This window comes from Prionailurus viverrinus, chromosome D3 (genome assembly GCF_022837055.1).
Source record: "Prionailurus viverrinus isolate Anna chromosome D3, UM_Priviv_1.0, whole genome shotgun sequence".
Taxonomy (NCBI): Eukaryota; Metazoa; Chordata; class Mammalia; order Carnivora; family Felidae; genus Prionailurus; species Prionailurus viverrinus.
The window spans coordinates 81,307,170-81,328,005 of NC_062572.1; the positions used below are offsets into that span (position 1 = coordinate 81,307,170).

A 20,836-nucleotide genomic window follows, 5' to 3' on the forward strand; every position below is an offset into this window, starting at 1 on the left:
GTGAAGGATCCGGTGTCAGCGTGTCACATGCCTATTACAGACATGTAGGCAACTTCAAAAGTATGTTTTCTTAATCGTGCTGTTTACCCTGGATTATGCACACACAACTGCAGAGTCTAGTTTTCATGTCACCTGCTTGGGTACAGTGACTGTGCTTCCGGAAGCAAAAATCTACAAATGCTCGTATGCAGATTCCGGGATATAATGTTTCGGCAGCAACCATCTGTTGAAAATGTAAAAGCAAAGCCAGCCTGCCAGTCTTATACTAGTTGTGGGATCTTTATAAATCACCCTGGGCTTCAGTTTTCCCATCTGTAAAATGGTATAATAATACCTACTTCGCAGGGTTGTTACGAGGATTAAATAGTTCAGTATTTGTAAACCATTTAAACAGGGCCTGGCACTTTGTAAGTTTTACCATAATTTTTTAAAAAGCCATAAATAGAAATTTCACTAAACATTGAAGAGATACTTGTACAAACACATTCAAGGCATGCACGTCAATTAACGCTCTTGGATGCAAGTCACAGGAGATTGAGACAAAATTGTGTTGGAAGTGAATGGGAAGGGTTCCAAGATGGTTGGAACAAAGGGAACTTGGGCAGCAGAGGGCAGAGCCACAGAGATCTGTGAAGAACATCACTGAACTATTCTGTCCCATTGATTTCCAATCTAGAAAGCATAAGGTTAAAAGAATATACAAAAATCAGCATTTTAAGTGGAGTTTTGGAATGGTTCTTATCTGCTGTCCTTAGAAATCACAGCAAAAATAAGCCTTCTTTTTGTCAGATAAGCATGTGATGGAAGGTTACCTATTAGAAGGTATCTAGAGTATCTCAATCCAACCTAACCATCAATAGCTCCTGAACTTGGCATCTTAGAAATTTTCTCTCCTTTCTAGCTTGAAAATCTTGCAAAGAACTCAGATTGGCCCAGATTGGGTCAGATGTGCACCTCTAAATTTGTCAACTATGGTGAAGGAAAAGTCATAAGAAACCACTTGGCTCCTGCCAGAGATACACGGTTAACAATGGAGGCAGACTTAGTCCCGAGGAGAGAGTGCCAAGCAGACATTGGCACAGCTGAGCACTGTGTACTCACACCATGTCTACACTGAACATCAGAACCGATGGGAACCAATTCGTGAAGAAAACCCATTATTTGTATACACACCGGGTTCGAACGTGGTTGAGAGAGAGGAGTGACATGAAAAGAGAGAAAACAGGGCAAGAGAGAAATAATAAAACAGAAAAACCAAGGAAGGCATAAAACTTTAGTAATCGCCTTCTGTAGGCAAGTCGCAAGAGAGTAGGCCAATATTTGCTGTGATTTTTATTTTTCTGGTAAAGGCTATACATTTATGGCATAAAGACTTAGTCCAGATTCTACCAGGGCTGTCTGATGATCTGTGATGGACTGGATGCCATCCATATGGTACTACTGAAGAGTCCCATGTGAAAGACTAAATCATCATAGGCATAATTTATACAGAGGCAAGTAAAGTTGCTAGTACACTTTTTAAGTGTATTTATTGAGAGAGAGAGAGAGAGCACGAGCAGAGGAGGGGAAGAAACAGAGAGAGAGAGAGAGAGAGAGAGAGAGAGAGAGAATCCTAAGCAGGCTCTGCACTGCCAGCACAGAGCCCGACACGGGGCTCAAACTCATGAACCTGTGAAATCATGACCTGAGCTGAAATCCGAGTCAGATGCTTAACCGATTGAGCCACCCAGGCACCCCAAATTGCTAGTACATTTTAAAGTTTTCCCACATTAGGGGTTAAAATCTTTTCAGGAAAACAGATTCAATTAAACATGCAACACCCCAAAACAGTGTGACAAACTAAGGTTTTAAGCGTCAAAGTATATGACAACATTTCTTTTCAACGTTTTTATTTTTATTTTTGGGACAGAGAGAGACAGAGCATGAATGGGGGAGGGGCAGAGAGAGAGGGAGACACAGAATCGGAAACAGGCTCCAGGCTCTGAGCCATCACCCAGAGCCTGACGCGGGGCTCGAACTCACGGACCGCGAGATCGTGACCTGGCTGAAGTCGGACGCTTAACCGACTGCGCCACCCAGGCGCCCCGACAACATTTCTAAAGTATGCTCGCCAGTTGGAGGGGAGACTTTAAGATAGGTCTGCAGCCAAGCAAGTAGAAGCTGCTGGTATACTGCAATCTTTCTCCCTCCATAATGCGTAAATCAAGTTAAATTCCCTAAGTACTACAATAAATACACCTATTAACTTTGTTTGACCAAGTGCTTCTCAAATATATTTTTCAGGGAACCCTTTTTATTATGACATCTGTATCCTAAGTAACCGATATTCTAAGGGACATACTTTGAGAAATGCTACGTGGCAAATAAATACTGCAGTTCGAGTTGAAAATAGTTGTGATCTGTTTGTGTCTGTAAAGAAATTAGTAAGTGATACATTACTTCTCAAATGCCCTTGTTATAGAATGAGTTATTCTGTACTGTATTAAGTACAGAAATCTCATCTACCTTTTTTACATACTATGCTGATGCAGAAATGTGAAAATGCTACAACATGTTACCATAGTACTGAAAACACGTACCATAACAATCCCATTTCAAAGCATCTTACAGAGGATGAGAAAATGTCAATATATAAAGAACGACTCTGGAAAGGTGAGAAATTACCAAGTTCTCTCTGGTCTCTTAGAGGAGGAGTCCTTGGAACTGCCTGAAGGATAGGCGGGGGGGGGGGGGGGGGGGTCCTCCCCAAATGACTGAGTCAATTTAGCTCACTCTCTTCAGGCCCCTTGACCAGCCGGTGTCTAGGGTAGATATAGGAGCTCACCAGGCTCTCCCCTGCAGAGTTGATGCCCCCCACTCCGGAGACAGTCCCTCCCCCACCCAACACAGCTGCCACCTTCCTCCCCCTGGGCCAGCTCCACCAAAAATTACATTTTTCATGGCACAGGTATGTGTCAAAGGTGGAGGAGCAAAGGAGTCCCTAGTCTACTACAAGAAGTGTATAAAAGTTGGGGGTGAGGATGGTGGACATACAGGTTCCTAATATCTGAGTTGGCTGAAATTTGGAATGAGTTTTTCATGAGAAGCAATACTGTGAGTGATAAATAGGTTATCTAGGTATGCAGTCAAGCTCTATCATTGTTAGGTCATTTTGAGGGAAATATTATGAAAATATATTACCATTTATAACATTTTCCCAAAAAACAAAAAAGCATTTTTTAAAAAACTTACATCCAAGTTAGCATATAGTGCACCAATGATTTCAGGAGTAGATTCCTTAATGCCCCTGACCCATTTGGCCCAGCCCCCCTCCCACGACCCCTCCAGTAACCCTCTGTTTGTTCTCCATATTCGAAAGTCTCTTATGTTTTGTCCCTCTCCCTGTTTTTATATTATTTTTGCTTCCTTTCCTTCATGTTCCTCTGTTTTGTATCTTAAATTCCTCATATGAGTGAAGTCATATGATATTTGTCTTTCTCTAATTTCACTTACCATAATACCCTCTAGTTCCATCCACATAATTGCAAATGGCAAGATTTCATTCTTTTTGATTGCTAATACTCCACTGTGTGTGTGTGTGTGTGTGTATATACATACACACATATACATATATATGTATGTATATGTGTGTGTGTGTGTGTGTGTGTGTGTATATATCTACCACATCTTCTTTATCCATTCATCCATCAGTGGACATTTGGGCTCTTGCCATACTTCAGCTATTGTTGCTAGTGCTGCTATAAATATTGGGGTGCATGTGCCCCTTCGAAACAGCATAACTGTATCCCTTTTTTAACGTTTTTAATTTTTTGAGGAACCTCCATACTATTTTCTAGAGTGGCTGCCCCAGCTTGCATTCCCATCAACAATGCAAAAGAGATCCTCTTTCTCCGCATCCTCACCAACATCTGTCATTGCCTGAGTTGTTAATGTTAGCCATTCTGACAGGTGTGAGGTGGTATCTCATGGTTTTGATTTGTATTTCCCCGATGGTGAGTGATGTGGAGCATTTTTTCATGTGTCGGTTGGCCATCTGGATGTCTTCTTTGGAGAAGTGTCTCTTCATGTCTTTTGCCCATTTCTTCACTGGATTATTTGTTTTTTGGGTGTTGAGTTTGATAAGTTCTTTATAGATTTTGGATACTAACCCTTTATCTGGTATGTCGTTTGCAAATATCTTCTCCCATTCTGTTGGTTGCCTTTCAGTTTTGCTGATTGTTTCCTTCGGTGTGCAGAAGCTTTTAATATTGATGAGGTCCCAATAGTTCATTTTTGCTTTTGTTTCCCTTGCCTCCGGAGACGTGTTAAGAAGTTGCTGTGGCCAAGGCCAGAGAGGTTTTTGCCTGCTTTCTCCTCGAGGGTTTTGATGGCTTCCTGTCGTACATTGAGGTCTTTCATCCATTTTGAGTTTATTTTTGTGTGTGTTGTAAGAAGGTGGTCCAGGTTCATTTTTCTGCGTGTCGCCGTCCAGTTTTCCCAGCACCACTTGCTGAAGAGACTGTCTTGATTCCATTGGCTATTCTTTCCTGCTTTGTCAAAGATTAGTTGGCCATATGTTTGTGGGTCCATTTCTGGGTTCTCTATTCTGTTCCATTGATCTGAGTGTCTGTTTTTGTGCCAAGACATTTGTGTTCTAAATAGTGCATACTAAATATAATAATACAGAGAATTAAAACATTGGTTAATTATGAATGGACTGCAGGTAGCTTCCTAAATCCTTAGAGTATCCTCCAAGGTTTATCCACGGTCCATGTGACATACCATGGCTTTTTTGTTCAGTATTTTCTCAACCTGATATGCTGCCTTTAATTCCTATAGCAATTCCTAATTTAAGCAAATGCTAACTAGCAAATGTCTTAAGTTTGATTTGGAAATCTGGTGTTAATAGTTAGAATGAAAAAGTAAATGACTTAAACAGAAATACATTTAAATAATATTTATTTTTTCTGTTATTCAATGTAAAAATATGCATTTCAAAACGCTAAGATATTTGATAAGATGCACAACAGAAAAGGCCTGTCTAGATCTCTGTTCCCCAAAGTCTGAGGGGTCCAGGTAACAGTGCGGCAAGGCGAGCCCACGGCTGCAAGTACACATCACTCTTTTGTCAGCTCACATGGACTCAGGACAACATGAAGACGTGCTTCAAGCAAAATAAAGGCAAATCGCTGAGCACCTTTTACAATGTCATAATAAAATATTCATTAATTCTTCTGTGTGGAAATCTGGGAAAAGATGGAAGGTAAAACTAGGCATAAAAGGAGTTAAATGGTGTTTATAAAGTCGGTTTTCGCTGACTTGTGAAAAAACCGATTAAAAATCCTGAGGCAACGTGAAAGTTCACGGGTTCCGTACCTGCCAATACCATCATCCGTTACAGCAGCTGCTTAGTTGTCCAGCAAGATTTTATATCAGACACGGATGCAAGTGGCCTTACACTGAAATCTACGTCTCTTTCTTTCCTTGTACCATAGTTCTGTCATTGGTACATGAAGTACTATCACGACTTATTACCGCACTTCATTGTAAGCAGAAAGTAAGAAAGTGCGTTTTGCCAAACTGCGTTCTGAATCTTCTAAATTGTATTTGTTCACTCACCGGCCAATTTAAAAAATATAGTATTTTGTAGGGGGCTTCCTGGTCATTAATGTGAACTAGTAATGCAGTAATTTAATTCAAAAGGAATTTTTTAAAAAGTGGGACTCAGACTAGCAAAGCTTAGCATCAGCCAAAATCTACTGGCACGCCATGGGCTAAAGGCCAAGTCTACAGTGATACATAAAGGTCACTTTGTGAAAAACCCAAATAAAAATTACTCTCAAACTATTCTGTCCGTTAGAATTAGTTTACAAATGGAAATTTAAATTTAGTGAGAGGACTCTAAGCCTTTGGGCTAGAATCTTCCAACCAGAAAGATAAGCAATTTTAACACTGATTCCTATGATATGGTCAGAAAGTTTAACCACTGACTTAAAGAATTCTGTTGAAACAATATGTGATAAAAGCTATGCGGGTAACAGATACTGAGTCTACAAGTAAAAATTAATCCTTTAAAAATTTTTCCCTGAATCGGACACAAACACCAAGTATTTTCTACCTTTCTATCTACAGAAATTCCAATGGGAATCCAGAAATGGAAAAAAAAAAAAAAAAGGAAAAAAAAAAAGGGATGGTCAACCTGCACCTGGCTGGGACACTATGAAAACCCTGAAGAGCACTAAGAAGACAGTGTCGCTGCACTCCGAGGGAAAATGGCAAACGCCTGCCAACACTGTTTCTACTGAAGCTTCGGTAAGGAACAGATCCTGATTCTCTTTCTAGCGTTATCATTCCTTGCAAAACCAGGGCTGAGCGCTGATAAATATTTGTGGTGCAGCCGGGTGACCTGCTCCAAGCTCAGCCAGTGCTGGCTGTGGACGTGAGCAGCACCGCCCCCACGGGAGCACATTCTCGGCCGCATCTAGGGGACGCTGCGCGGTTGCTGAGCCGACTGTTCCAGGTGCTCTAAAAGCTCAGTGAGAGGGGCCGACAGCTAAAGGAAGAAACTGAAAATGGAGAAAGTCCACGATGCCCTTCCGCAGACAGAACCACTATTTCACACACACAGAAACTCAAGAAAATGGAAGCTCCTTTATTGCAGATAACCTGTAAACTCAGAATTCCGCATGTCTTTTTCTCTGTAGGAGCAGAATATGCTGTACATCAATGTCCATTTTCTTACTGAATCCTCGATAAGAGTTTAGTGTAAAAGGAGAATGGGAGGCAGGATCCAGACGTTGAATGATGGCCTGGGCAACATCATATGAGGTGGCTTTTGCGTTTGCCACAGAATCTGAGTTTCTTTGTCGTGAGCAGGTGGGCCAGGCCATTGAGAAACACCAGAACGATGGTCATGGACATGACAATCACGTAGTGGCTAATGCTACAGAAAGAGAAAAAGAAACATGTTACAGGAAGACACAACACACATGGGAAAGAGCAGGAGAGCTCTCTAAATAATGTTTCTAAATGTATACATGAAATACACAGAATTACAAAAGATACCAGTGATGGTTCTTAAGTTTATCTATATATTTATTTCTAGTACTCTCTACACCCAGCTCATAACCCCGAGAGCAAGAGTCACATGCTCTTTGAACTGAGCCAGTCAGGTACCCCGATGATCTGGAAATAGGTATCAAAACATTAAAAAACAAATTTGTCACAGAAGCAGTGATGAGCACAAATATTTTGAGGTATGTCCAATAACTGCAACGTGTTATGAAAATGTCTGATTGGTATTGGCACTGCCTGTGTCTTTGTCACCAATAGAAACTGAATTTCAAAATCCAGCTTTTAGAAACAAAGACGATTTTCCGCCTCTAATTCTTGCTCCCTCTGAATAACATCCACAGACTCCCCAAGATATCCCCAGGTTTAGTAGTTTGGCATTTTAGAGCACACCATTCTGTGCTTTGATGGAAGTTAGAAGTACTTCAACAAAACTACCAGCTACCCCCCCCCCAAAACGTTACCCAAATTCAAATTCAGGGAAGTAAATGTTTCAGTCAAGGAATCTAAACAAAGGAAAAAGGATACATTTCTTTATGAATCTCTAAGTCAAAGCTACTATCTCCCAGATTCTGCTTTTTTAGACCTTTTATCACTTTTAACACTTTAAATTATTTTAAATACTTTTAATATTTTAAATTTTTTAAAAAGCTTATTTATTTATTTTGAGAAAGAGGGAGAAGAGAGCACGCACGTGAGCGGGCTAAGAGCGTGGAGCCCCACTTGGGGCTCGATCCCACAAACCGTGAGATCATGACCTGAGCCAAAAGCAAGAGTTGGACCCTTAGCTGACTGAGCCACCCAGGTGCTCCTAAATTACTTTAAAACAAATACGTATTAAATATGACTTGGTTTCTTAACAAGGTAAGTTTCATGACACCAGTAGATAGGTGACTATCCCTAAATTTAATGGAAGTCTATTTATAAGAGGTATTTTATAGATCACTTATCTCCTTCGAGTGGCCTGAAATCACAAACTTTGGGCCCATTTAAGCTAACATTATTGGCAGGAAACAGTCGTGAAGCTCATCACCTTCATGCAATTGAGCCATAAGGCATTCAGCTTGTGATATTTTCCATCAATCAGGTCTTGGTATCATCTCAGCACACCAGAGTTAAAGCAGCATTCAATTTCAACTGTAAATGAGTTTGGCTGTTCCCACTCTCTCGCCTTGACTATTCTGACATCATTTAAATCAGCAATTCTCAAGGTGTACATGTGTGATTGGTAGAGGGACAGGGTGTCTGTGTGGAGGCGCATATAGAATCACCAGGAAGGCCTATTCAGCCTGTACAAGGGGTGATAGATAAAAGGTTGATTGTACTTTTCAATCAGGGTAAGGGGCAACGGAAGCAGGTCAAATCTGTCGGATGTACTGGAGAAGACAAGTTTGAGAATCACTGATTTTTAATAAAGCTTAGTATTCATTATAAGAGTAAAGATATTTTATCGCACTTATTAGTGATATTTCAGAGGATATTAAAATAGATTGAACACAATGAGAAGTTATCATTATATCTAAAGAGAAATGACACTTGAGTTGCCATCTGTATTTTTGTTCAATTTTTTAATGTTTTTATTTATTTTTGAGAGAGAGAGAGACACACACAGAGTTCAAGCTGGGGAGGGGCAGAGAGAGGGGGAGACACAGAATCAGAAGCAGGCTCCAGGCTCTGAGCTGTCAGCACAGAGCCCGATGTGGGGCTTGAACTCACGAACCGCGAGATCATGACCTGAGCTGAAGTCGGACGCTCAACCGACTGAGCCACCCAGGCGCCTGTCATCATCTGTATTTTAATAAAGTACAACAACAGTGCATGTAGGAAACAACTCCAAATGAACACCACTATCAAATCAAACCAATCAAACCGATGATCCTGCCTCTATTCACTTCACACCAAACACATTTAGAACATAAATTTAAATATGTTTTTATAGTTATGAAGATGACCTCAAAGGACTTTTTCTCCAGTTTTAAGAAATGCACTTCTTTCAGCACACCATATAAAAGGCAGTACTCTGTTCAGTTTATGACCTGCTGTGAATGCAGATACAGTATAAAAGATCAAAAGAAGAAAATGCTACATTGTAGCTCTGTCAGCCCAGCTCAGTTTTATGGCCTGGGCAGAATATTTTTCACATGGCTGTTAAAAGAACACCTGATGCCACAAGGTCCTCCAGAGAACCACAGGCTCAGCTGACTACACTGGCTGGAGTAGATTCCTGTAAGATTCTCAATTTAACTCTGATAAAATCTGCTCAGAAGATGCATTTTGAAACATACTGGCCTATACGCATAAACGCAAATACCGTCTCAGGCCCTGATAATACAATCTTTACTTTTTTTTAAGTTTATTTGAGAGACAGACAGACAGAGAATCGCAAGCAGGTTCCACACTGTAGGTACCGAGCCTAATATGGGGCTCGAACTCATGAACTGCGAGATCACAACCTGAGCCGACATCAAGAGTCAGGCACTTAAACTGAGTGAGCCACTCAGGCATCCCAACACAATCTTTATTTATTTATTTTTATTTGTTTTTAAAAGTTTTAAAAAGTTTTATTTATTTTGAGAGAGAGGGAGAGAGAGAGACAGAGAAGGAGAGAGAGAATCCCAAGCAGGCTCCACACCATAGGTGCGGAGCCTGATGCAGGACTCAAACTCACGAACTAAGAGATCATGACTTGAGCCGAAATCAAGAGTTCAGACACTTAACCAACTGAGACACCCAGGCGCCCCTACAATCTTTATTTTTAAAGAAACTATTACTTATTTGTTAACCTGAAACTAATTGCTGAGGAATCTCGCAAACCTATTTTGAAAACCCACCGCAATCGCCACACTGACACTATGACCGTCGTAGCCACACGCAGGCCACATTCGCAGGGCTGGTGAGCTCCTAGTCCCCTCGAGAATCCTGGGACACAGTCTCACCTTTTCTGTGTTCATAAAGCAATCACTTAGTAAGGACAAAAGGACAACATTCCATCCCTGTGTATAACAGGCATATTAGAGCTGGAGTTATTAACTGTATTACTAATAAAAAGGAGTTTAGAAGTAAAATTAGTCACAAAGGAAAACTACAGCAGGAACATAATTCAAATAACTCGGGCCTGGTAAGGAAACACTGCCAATAAGTTTAGTAACATCTGCAACGTGATAAGAAACAACTCAGCTTTTCATATATACGTTCACACAGGAATAATGAGAAACCCAAAACTTAAAAAGCAACTTTCTCACCAACAGAATGCAGGAAAAAGTACAACAATGAGCTTTTGATATGTGAACCTGACTGTATGGTGCTTTAGCTCGATCTCTTGAAGCCTCTTTTCCAGCCATTAGCCAAGCCTCTTCCTCGCAATAAATTAGGTGCCGGGGCGCCTGGGTGGCTCAGTCGGTTAGGCGTCCGACTTCAGCTCAGCTCCTGATCTCACGGCTTGTGGGTTCGAGCCCCGTGTCAGGCTCCGTGCTGACAGCTCAGAGCCTGGAGCCTGCTTTGGATTCTGTGTCTCCCTCGCTCTCTGCCCCTCCCCACTCTCTCTCTCTCTCAAAAATAAATAAACATTAAAAAAAATTTAAAAAGAAATTGGATGCCGACAAAGATGCATGAAGCAACTCCTGCCCACCAGAGCCTGAACCACACGGCTCTCACTGAGGCGGTGCATGCTGTTACCGCTACATAGGACACCAAGAGAAGATGACAGAATTCTAACTTGTCAACAGGAGAAGCGGCAAAACAAAATCGTCCCGCTACAGCCCCAGTCCGGGTGATTCCATTAGAAAGCCTAATTTCTCTAACTCAGATTTCAGTTTGTTTCTCCATCCCAACCCCTGCCACCCCCCACGCCCCTCTGCAACCATCTTCCTTCCTTACGAGGGCATGTTTTGGACATTATAATATGGGACAAAGAAGACGAGCAGAGCAGAGCAAGGGGTGACCAGGAGAGTGTGTGGGGACTTATGAGGCACTGCCTTCAGCCTGATGAAGAGAACCGAGCTCTGAAGTCTCCTATTTCACCCGCCTTCGAGAAGTCTCTCAGGGCAAGCACCCCATTTCACCGAAGGGAGTTAGATCTGTGAGGGCAAAGCCCTGAGACGGAGCTGAAGTGCGGTTTAACCTAACTTAACTAACTGCCTATGCTTTTATCACCTTTCCATCCCCTCTGGGTTTTAACGCTCTATCGATGAGGGTGTAATGATTATACCAGGACACCAGACATAAACCAGGACCCTTCCAGATAAACCTGTACATGTGGTCACCATATGTGAAGGGCGGCTCCCATTACAAAAAAATACTATTAGCACAAAATATTTCTACAGCGTAGTTTTTAACCCTCTATAGCATTAACCAATTACATAATATTTTCATAAATATCATAAGTAAATCATAGCATGAAACATGGAGTTAACATCCTTTTCTCCCGGCTAGCCCTGCAGAGTGGGTGGGGGTCATCAAAGCGTTCCTGACCTGTGGGTGCTAATGCACCATTCTGTTTCCCTTGGTGTGAATGATGCTCAGTGCTTGTCTTATGCGTCTGTAGTCTCTCTTTCTGCAATTATCTTGTGCTCTGATGAACACTTTATTCCCATGATGGTTGTGTAAAGGAATGCGGGAAATAGGCCTGGAGGTACCATGCAAGTGCCAGGGAGAACGTCATGCTAGATGTTAAGTACAAGTTTTGCAATGGCTCAAAGACTCTGAAAAAAGATCACGCAAGCACAGGTAACAAAAATAGGCAAATTGGACTGCGTAAAAATTGAAAACTTTTGTGCCTCAAAGGGCAGACTCAACTACTTTTGGCTCCTTCCCTCCTCATCGATATTTCTTCCTCCTTTAAATCCTAAATGTACAGTGCTCAAAACTCTGCAGTGAATGGTTCCTTTGCAACAATCACAAACAGGATCAGACACAAAGCCACTTTTAAAAAAGGGCTTAGCAGAGGTACAAAACAAAGGCTTTGGGAAATTCACCGCAAGTAGAGGCAGCGACCGGCAGGGGGATACTACAGACCACGGCGGCTCGTCCAGTGCTGTCCTGCGGACCTGTGCAGCCTTCTCTACAAGTCACAGAAGCAAGTCACAGTCTCCGTAGGGCCACAGTGTCCTCATCTCTAAAATGAAGATAGTAAATACAGCTCCCGTGGAAAATATCTACTTGACGGCATTGTGGTAAAGATCACATGAAATATCGTGTTAGCAGACACCGTAAACACTGCAGCGCAGCACCAATGCAGGTTATTTGTGGCCGAGGTATGACTGGGCAATCCTCTGACTGGCATCCTGGACCTCCTACTTAAGTTCCAGCTTCTGTCCTATTTTGCCTTTTACCCACGTAAACCGATTCCCTCCGAACTGCCTTCCTCATGTCTTTCAGGACCCCGATCTCAAATAACCAACTACTGGGCGTGCGGTCACTGTGTTGCAGTCCAGGGCCATGCTCTGACCTTGTGGGTAAGTCTCGGCCTCTACTCTACTCTTTAAACAAGCTTACTCCATTTGGACCCCAATACGGGCTCCAGAACCCCAGCTTTGACAACGGGTAATTAGCATTGATGTATCTAGAGACATTCATCCCTTCCGACTATGATATTCCTCATGCTCATGAGTTAAATGAAATGACAATAAAATCTTAGAGAGAAGTGAGGGTATTCCATGTGGTTTCTGCTCCACGTTTCTCCTTTTCTTTCTTTTCAATTTTCTTGGTGTTTATTTTTGAGAGAGAGAGAGAGACAAAGTGCAACTCGGGGCGGAGAGAGGGACAGTGAGACATAGAATCCAAAGCAGGCTCCAGGCTCCAAGCTGTCAGCACAGAGCCTGACGCAGGGCCCGGACCCCCGAACCGTGAGATCATGACCTGAGCCCAAGTCGGACGCTTATCCAATTGAGCCACCCAGGAGCCCCTCTCCTTTCCTTTCTAACTGAGCTAGAAAGAGCTCTACACTTATGACTCTATTTCCTGATCTCCCATCTCATTTATCCATTTTCCTTTCATTTTTATCAGTTATACATGCAGTGCTAAAAACACAAAATAGTGGAGAAAGATTTATAATGAAAACCAACAGCCCTCCTTCCTCCTTACCCGCTTCTCAGGGTGGCTGCTTTAGTCACTTCCCTTTTTAGGTCTTCTGGTGCTTTACCTCCTGAACATGAATGTCTTTATGGTGCTGTTAACTGATACATCGATTTAAAACATTATATATTCAGTCCCTGCTAGGAAAGAGGAGAACTGAGCCTGCTTATACTATAACCCACTCGCTTCAATTTTAGATCTGTTTGCTATTAGCCAGTTTTTCTTCTATTTTTCCTTCTGAGTCAATTTTGACGTATAATTTATATGTAGGAAAATGGAACTAATTTTTAAGTGTCCAGTTAGATGAGCATTGACAAATGGTGCACCCAGGTGACCATCATCACTGTTAAGGTGCAGAACATTTCCATTACCCCAAAAGTGCCCGCATTCTCTTCTACAGTCAGGCTCCCCCTAACTCTCGGTGCTAGAAATGGGTGACGGTGATAATCACATTCCTACACAGTAGGAATGAAGCTAATGCTGCTGGACTGCATACTTAAAAAACATTAAGATGGTAAACTTTACTATCTATATTTTACCACAATTAAAAATAAGATGAAAAGGGGTGCCTGGGTGGCTCAGTTGGTTGAGTGTCCGACCCTTGATTTCGACTCAGGTCATATTCCCAGGATTGTAGGATCGAGCTCTGCATCGGGCTCTGCGCTGAGCACGGTCTGCTTAAAATGCTCTCTTTCCCTCTGCCCCTCTCTCCCTGATCACACACACACTCTCTTTATAAAAAAAACAAAAACAAAAAACCCCAGAAGTCTCACACAAAAATACTATATTTAACAAGAATATGTTCCAAACAAAATTCTGGCCTATGTCTAAGATGAAAACAAATCAAACTTTGGAGAGTAAAGGGAAGTATGTCAAACACAAGAAGCAGTGTGAAGGATAAAGACTAGAATAACATCAATACTAATAGTTGCCTTTACTGAAGCTTATTAGATGCTGGACACTGTGCTAAATACTCTACATGGAGTAATTCATTCGGACGACTACACAAGACAGGGGAGAGGTGAGAGGGATTAGATCTCTTGCAGATGGTCTCTCAGCTAAAATGTGGCAGAAACTGTTCAACCCTAGCTGCCCTGGTCTAAAGCTCATGCTCTGACCCGTTATCTTGTCTGGACACTTTGGGATCAGAGGAGGAGACACCAAAACTTTCCCTAAGCATTCAAGCTTAAGAGCAGTTAAACAAAATGGCCTAGGGAGGACCTTTACATGCCTGGCACACATTGAATGAAAGAGATTCAAATCAGATGAGGCAGGGAGGCAAACACGTCTATGAATAACGAGGCAGTACCGGGAGTGAGCTGCCTAAGAGGTAGGAAGAAAGGAGAGAAGATCTAACAGTCTCACCCAGGCCTACACAATTCCCAGCAATGCAAGTGCTGAATGAATGTTGACTGAATGAAACAGAATCAGTCTAGGGGTGCTTGGGTAGCTCAGTCAGTTAAGCATCTGACTCTTGATCTCAGCTCAGGTCATGATCTCACAGTTCATGGGTTTAAGCCCCATGTCAGGCTCTGTGCTGACAGTGTGGAGCCTGCTTGGGATCCTCTCTCTCCTCCCTTCTCTGTCCCTCCCCCACTCATGCTCCCACTCTCTTTCTTTCAAAGAGAAGAAATGTAACAGATTAGAGCAATCATTCACAGTCAAATCACAACAAAGAAAAAATAGACTTTTGGTTCAGATTATACTTTAAGTAACACTGGTGTATGTTTCCCACATTAAATGTTCTCATATTAAAGATTCTAAGGGGCAGATAATGATTACATGCAATTGAAACTGCCACATAAACTTCATACTGCAACTGAGTAGCATCATTTCTCTAAAGAGATTGACAGATATGGAGAACACGCAGATTCTGGAAGTGACCTTCTCTGAAAATCCCGGTTGGATTCAAGCAGTGTCTCTTGCACCTTCCCTGCTCTCCAGGGTTCCCATCGATCCCTACACCGTCCCAAGAAAATGCTTGCTAACGTGCTAATGCCGAGAATTGGAGAGATGGGTCTCACTTCCAGAGGTTTAAAATAATTGCTACTTGCTATGCTTACCTCAAAACTCAAACTGGCACCTTCTACTAAGGTATCAAGTTACTTTTTTTTTTTTTTACTGTACTGTTAAGAATTTCTACATGAATATATACTGCACCTTGTTCCAATATCAAGCCAGCTGCCATAATCCTTGACCAAGAAGAAAAAATGCTGTAAAATAAAACAAAATAGGGCTCCATCAAAAACAAAGGTATTTGGATTCAGCTGAAAAACAATGTTTTAGGATTATGGGTTTCAGATTTCTGACCTCTTATAACCAATATCTAACTAGAAGCTAGAAGAATATGCCCTTTCCAGGAATTTTTCCTTGGACTAAAGCTAGGTATAGCATTACCATTCAAATGAACACAAAAGTGACATTTATGAATAACTAGAAATAAAGATAACTAACTTAATTCTTTTTTCAGTAAGCTCTATGCCCAATGTGGGGCTTGAACTCATGACCCCGAGATCAAGAGTCACAGGCTGTACCAACTAAGTCAGCCAGGTGCCCCAAAGATAACCAATTTTAATAAAAGACACTATGTAATACCAAAGACCTATGTGGAAAAAAGCCATAACATCCATTTATCAACAAATATTTATTGGCAGTGTACTATGTGCTAATCACTGTGTTAGGTCCTACAAATAAACTCTCTTGCAGGAGTTGTATAATCTAGTGAATAATTCAATAAAATTATTAGGTGTGTGTGTGTGTGTGTGAGAGAGAGAGAGAGAGAGAGAGAGAGAGAGAGAGAGAAGAGTGTTATCACTGGAAAACACAGGCAATTATGGGAGCATAGAAGAAGGGGTACATACCCCAGATGGAGTAGAAGGGAAGGCTGTCCCAATGAAAAGTCTACAAATCTAAGTAAAAAGTAATAGTCAGTTGAAAGAGGAGTCTGAGGACATCAGAGAAGTATGTTCCTGCGAGAGGGAATAACCTACATAAATGCCAAGAGTCCAGGCATAGCGTGGCAAGGCCAATGTGAGGCTGGTGTGGAGAAAACACGGTGCGAGGCGATGCAGGTCAAGTAAGCAGAAGTTAGGCCACAAATGGCTTTGTAAGCTAAATTAAGCAATATGACTCTTTATAAAATTAATCAGAATTTAAATTCCCTTCTGTTAACATGTCTTGTTTATTGGCCCCTTTTGAGCAAAATTGAAAGCTGATTTGTCCTGACATTATTATGTGTAATCAATTTCATAAATATACTGGATATCCAGTTCAATAGAACACAAAAATGCTCTCATCTAAATCAAGTGACTAGGAATCTGATTTGGGAAGTTACGCTAATTGGTGTCTCTAATCAGTTCTAGCATAGGATGTTGTATAGTGAAGAATTAGTTTTGCCCAAAGAGAGGTCTGGCCTTTGCCTTCAGTTACTTGGGGTGACATCTAGGCCCATGGGATGTCATGCCTGATGGGTGTATTTGCCTGGAGCCTTAGCCACTGGACAATCTTGTATTGGGGGCTTTGGGCCATGTGGTATCAGTTCCACCTCTAGAAGGGCTGGACGTTAAAGGTCAGCCAGGGGAACAAAATGTGATTGATCCCCATTAAAAAGTTGACACGGGGGATCTGGTGAGCCTGGTTGGCAGGACTCTCTGTGTACATCACACATGGATGCTGTCATGACTCCATAAGGACAAGAGGACCAGAGGTCCCCTCTTAGACTCTGCCTTCTGAGTTTTTTCCCTTGGCTAACTTCAATCTGTATCCTTTCCTATAATAAACCATAACTGTGAATATAACAATTTTCAGTGAGTTTCGTCCTTCTAGCGAATTATCAAACCTGAGAGCAGTTTTGAGAACCCCCTGAACTTGCAGGTGTAAAGTATGTTTTTTGTGAATATACTCCATATGAGAGGCTCGCCTACCTGCTCTTTACTCAGAACTCACTTATTAGAGCCATCAACTTGGTAACATCTTCCAACTTAAAAAGCTCTATTTCCTCTTTCCTTCCTTCCTTTCCTCCCTTCTCTCAATCTGAGAGAAGGGTTAAAATAATCAACATTTCAAGCAGGGAAATGATGTATTACCTATATCTAAAGTTAGCTTTTCCTGTTAACTTCCTATGGAAGGTTCATTTCAGACATAATGCACCATGGAAGACTAGGTATAAAATGACAGATTGAAATAAATCAAGTAGGAAGGCTTCTGATACCTTCAGAAGAACACCCTTCCTGCACAAGTCATATAAAAAGAAAGTAATTTATATGTGTAAATTATGCCAGGACTTTTAACTTAATATCTAAGGATTTCATGTACAGAAATGCATTCAGATTTCTCTTGATTAAATTAAATCAGCACTTAACTTCTCAATCTTATTTATACTGAATATCCAATAATGCCTTACCAAAGCCATAATGTCTGATATGACGAGAACCATGAGAAAAAGGCTGGAAAAAAATAAAGATAGATTACACATAATAGAACAGGCACATTTTAAAAGCACCGCAAAATAAAAATTACAACAACCAAATAACCCAATATTCTGTTAGCACTTTTTCTTCTGAGAATACTACTTTTTTGGAAAGGAGCTCTTTTCATGTTATCATTGGCAATTGACCTGCAGTGACGGGCCGGAACCCAAAAATGTTATTTAACATTTTGAATATTTATTTCAACAGTAGGAAAGGGACACGAATTATGATTTTTTAATTAAACTTTTTACCTTGAGATAATCACAGGCAATTACAAGAAATAATATAGAGGGATCTCATGTACCCCTTGCCTAGTTCCCCCCGAGGTAATATCTTACAAAACTATCGTACAGTATCGCATCCAGGATATTGACAGTGATACTGTCAAGACACAGAACATTTCCATCATTACTAGGATCCCTCATGATGCTCTTTTAGAGCCACATGTATCCTCCCTGCACCAACCCTCTGCCTTATCCCATGAGAACCACTAACTCTTCTCCATTTCTATAATTTCGTCATTTCAAGACTGTTGTGTAAGTCGAATCATTTATGTAATACTTTGTGACCTTTTGGGAATCTATTTTTTTTCATTCAGCTTAATTGTCTTGAATTCATCTGAGGTACTGTATGTACCAATGGTTTCATCCTTTTTATTGCTGTGTAGTAATCCACTTGTGGATGTACCACAGCCTGCTTAACCATGTTAAGCACTGAAGGACATTGCAGATAAAGCTGCTATAAACGCCTGGGTGCAGGAGATTTCTCTGGGAAAAATACTACAGCGTGCAATTGTTGGATCTCATGGCAGTTGTGTGTTTAGTTTCATACGAAACTAAAACTCTTTTCAGAGTGGTTATACCATATATGTTCTCATTTGTAATATCTGAGAGCAATTTCTTGGCATCTTCACTAGTTTTTGGTGTCGCTGCTTTTTATCTTAGCTATTTTGATTGTCGTGTAACGATACCTCACTGTGGTTTTAATACGCATTTCCTTAATCATTAACAACGCTGAACATCTTTTCTTCAGCTTCTCTGCCATCTGTATATGCTCTCAGGTCTTCTGTTCATTTTGTCATTAAATTGTCTGGTGTGTACTGTTGAGTTTTGAGAGTTCTTTACATATTCCAGATAGTAGTCCTTGGTCAGATACATAGTTTGTAACTATGCTCTGCCAGTATGGGCTTGTCTCTTCATTCTGTTAACAGGGTCTTCTCTTTCGCAGAGCAAAAGCTTTTAATTTTCATCAAGTCCAATTTATCAATTATTCCTTCTATGGACCATGGTTTTGGTGTCAAGCCTAAGTCTTTTCCTAGCCCAAATCTCAAAGATTTTTCTTTGATGCTTTTCCTAAAAGTCTGAATCTGTGGTCCATTTTGAGTTAATTTTTATGTAAGATGTAAGATTTTGGTCAAGGCTTAAAAAAAAAAAAATCACAGCATGCCTACTTGATTTCCTTAACAAGGCAATGAAAAATTTAATGCTCACGGGTAATACAGAATCTTAGCTTTTTTAGTTGAAGAAATGGAGAAATCTCCCTCCGCATTAAGGTATCACAGCAATTAGATAATAAAAGGGAGAAAGTGCAAATCCTAAAATCAACTGGTGCTTTTCTCATAAGTCCAAATAGAAAACAACAATGGAAAGTGTTCATAGAATTTTAAATTTCTATATACACTACAGAGGTGCAAGAAAGCTGCAGATTTCTCTCATCTCATTTATGAATTTAATGTTCTAAAAAAGTCTTTCCTCCCAGGCAAACTCATGTGATCGATTACTGAATTTCATTACACAATTCCATTTCAACTAGTCTAAAATCAGTGCTCCTAGTCTAAAATAATCCTTGACTTCTTTTTAAGACATAATTGTTTTTCTAACTATAGGTCTGAAATATAGAGATGTAACTCAATAGTTCACATACATAGATATGTAGCACAAGTCAGACTTATCCTAAGTGAAGTGTTGTTACCATTCAAAGCAAGTCTGATGTAACAGACATACAAGAAGGGTGTTAAACTAAGAGTTTGTGGAGAGCGCAAAGGTCATCCAGTACAACGTTCTGTCCAAAGTATCAATTCTCAAAGTAACAATCTCGATGAAAGCATGGGCTTTAATGGTTCCAGTTACAGAATCTACCCCAATTTACACAGCCCCAATTATTTCAAACTGCTTTCCTTCTTTGAATCAAAATCTGTGAAACAAAAATTCTACCCTATGGCTGTAGTTCTTCGGGAACAAGAATTAAAAAATAAAGGCAATTTAAATGCAACAGACTTGGGGCGCCTGGGTGGCTCAGTCAGTTGAACGGTCGACTCTTGATTTTAGCTCAGGTCATGATCCCGAGGTTGAAGGATCGTGCCCCGCGTTAGGCTCCCACTCAGAGTATGGAGCCTGCTTATGATTCTCGTTCTCTTCCTCTGCCCCTCTCCCCCACTTGCACTCTCTCTCTCTAAAGTGAAAAAAATGTAAAAAAAAAAAAAATGCAACAGACTTTTAAATATATTTTTTGAAGTTTTGTTTGATATTTTTTAATGTTTTTCTAAAACCATGTTTTACTGTGGGACACAGATGATGTTCTGCAACCCTTTTAAAGTAAAACACACCTGATGGTAAGAAGACTTACTATCTTCTTAGCCTCGGTTTCCCTATCTATAGAATGGGCAGGGTAACCGCTACTTCATAGTACTGTTGGGAAAATTAAGTCAAGTAATACATGTCAAGTATCTAATACAGTGCCTGCCTGCCTACTACTACTGCTTTCTTTCTTACTCCTTGTAACAAAACTTTAGATACAATTAAGGACACGGTGAAAGATATGACCTCTGCCCTTACAGAGTTCATAGGGTGTGCATTAGTTTGCTGAAGCTGTCATAACAAAGTACCACAGACGGGCGGCTTCAACACCAGCGATGTGTTCTCTTCTAGTTCTGGAGGCTAAGTTTGAGATCAAGGTGTCAACATGGTTGCCCTCCTTCTGAGGCCTCTTTCCTTGGCCTGGGGATGGCCATGTTCTCCCTCTGTGTTCACATAGTCTCTCCTCTGTTTGTGTCTGTGTCCTGATCTCTTCTTCTCATAAGGACGCCGGTTGTATTGGATTAGGGCCCACTCAGATGACCTCATTTTACCTTAATGATTTCTTTAAAGGTCCTTCTTCAAATATAGTCCCATTCAACGTATGTATCTGGTGGGCTGGGGGTGGTGGTGGTGTACAACTGAGCCCACAACAGGGTGTGAGACAGAAAA

The 20,836-nt window shown here is 41.0% G+C and overlaps 1 protein-coding gene across 7 annotated transcripts in view; it reads right to left on the reverse strand.

Moving 5' to 3' along the window:
• Nucleotides 1-4,921: 4,921 nt before the first annotated feature.
• PIGN (phosphatidylinositol glycan anchor biosynthesis class N) overlaps nucleotides 4,922-20,836 on the reverse strand; it is a 106,232-nt gene continuing 90,317 nt past the window's right edge. For all 7 annotated transcript variants that reach the window (XM_047827656.1, XM_047827655.1, XM_047827657.1 and 4 more), the window contains 3 exons: nucleotides 17,525-17,567; nucleotides 15,283-15,335; nucleotides 4,922-6,922 (listed from right to left, as the gene is read on the reverse strand). In XM_047827656.1, coding sequence (XP_047683612.1) covers nucleotides 6,799-6,922; nucleotides 15,283-15,335; nucleotides 17,525-17,567 — 220 coding nt within the window. In that variant the 3' untranslated portion in view covers nucleotides 4,922-6,798. The remainder of the gene's footprint in view (nucleotides 6,923-15,282; nucleotides 15,336-17,524; nucleotides 17,568-20,836) is intronic.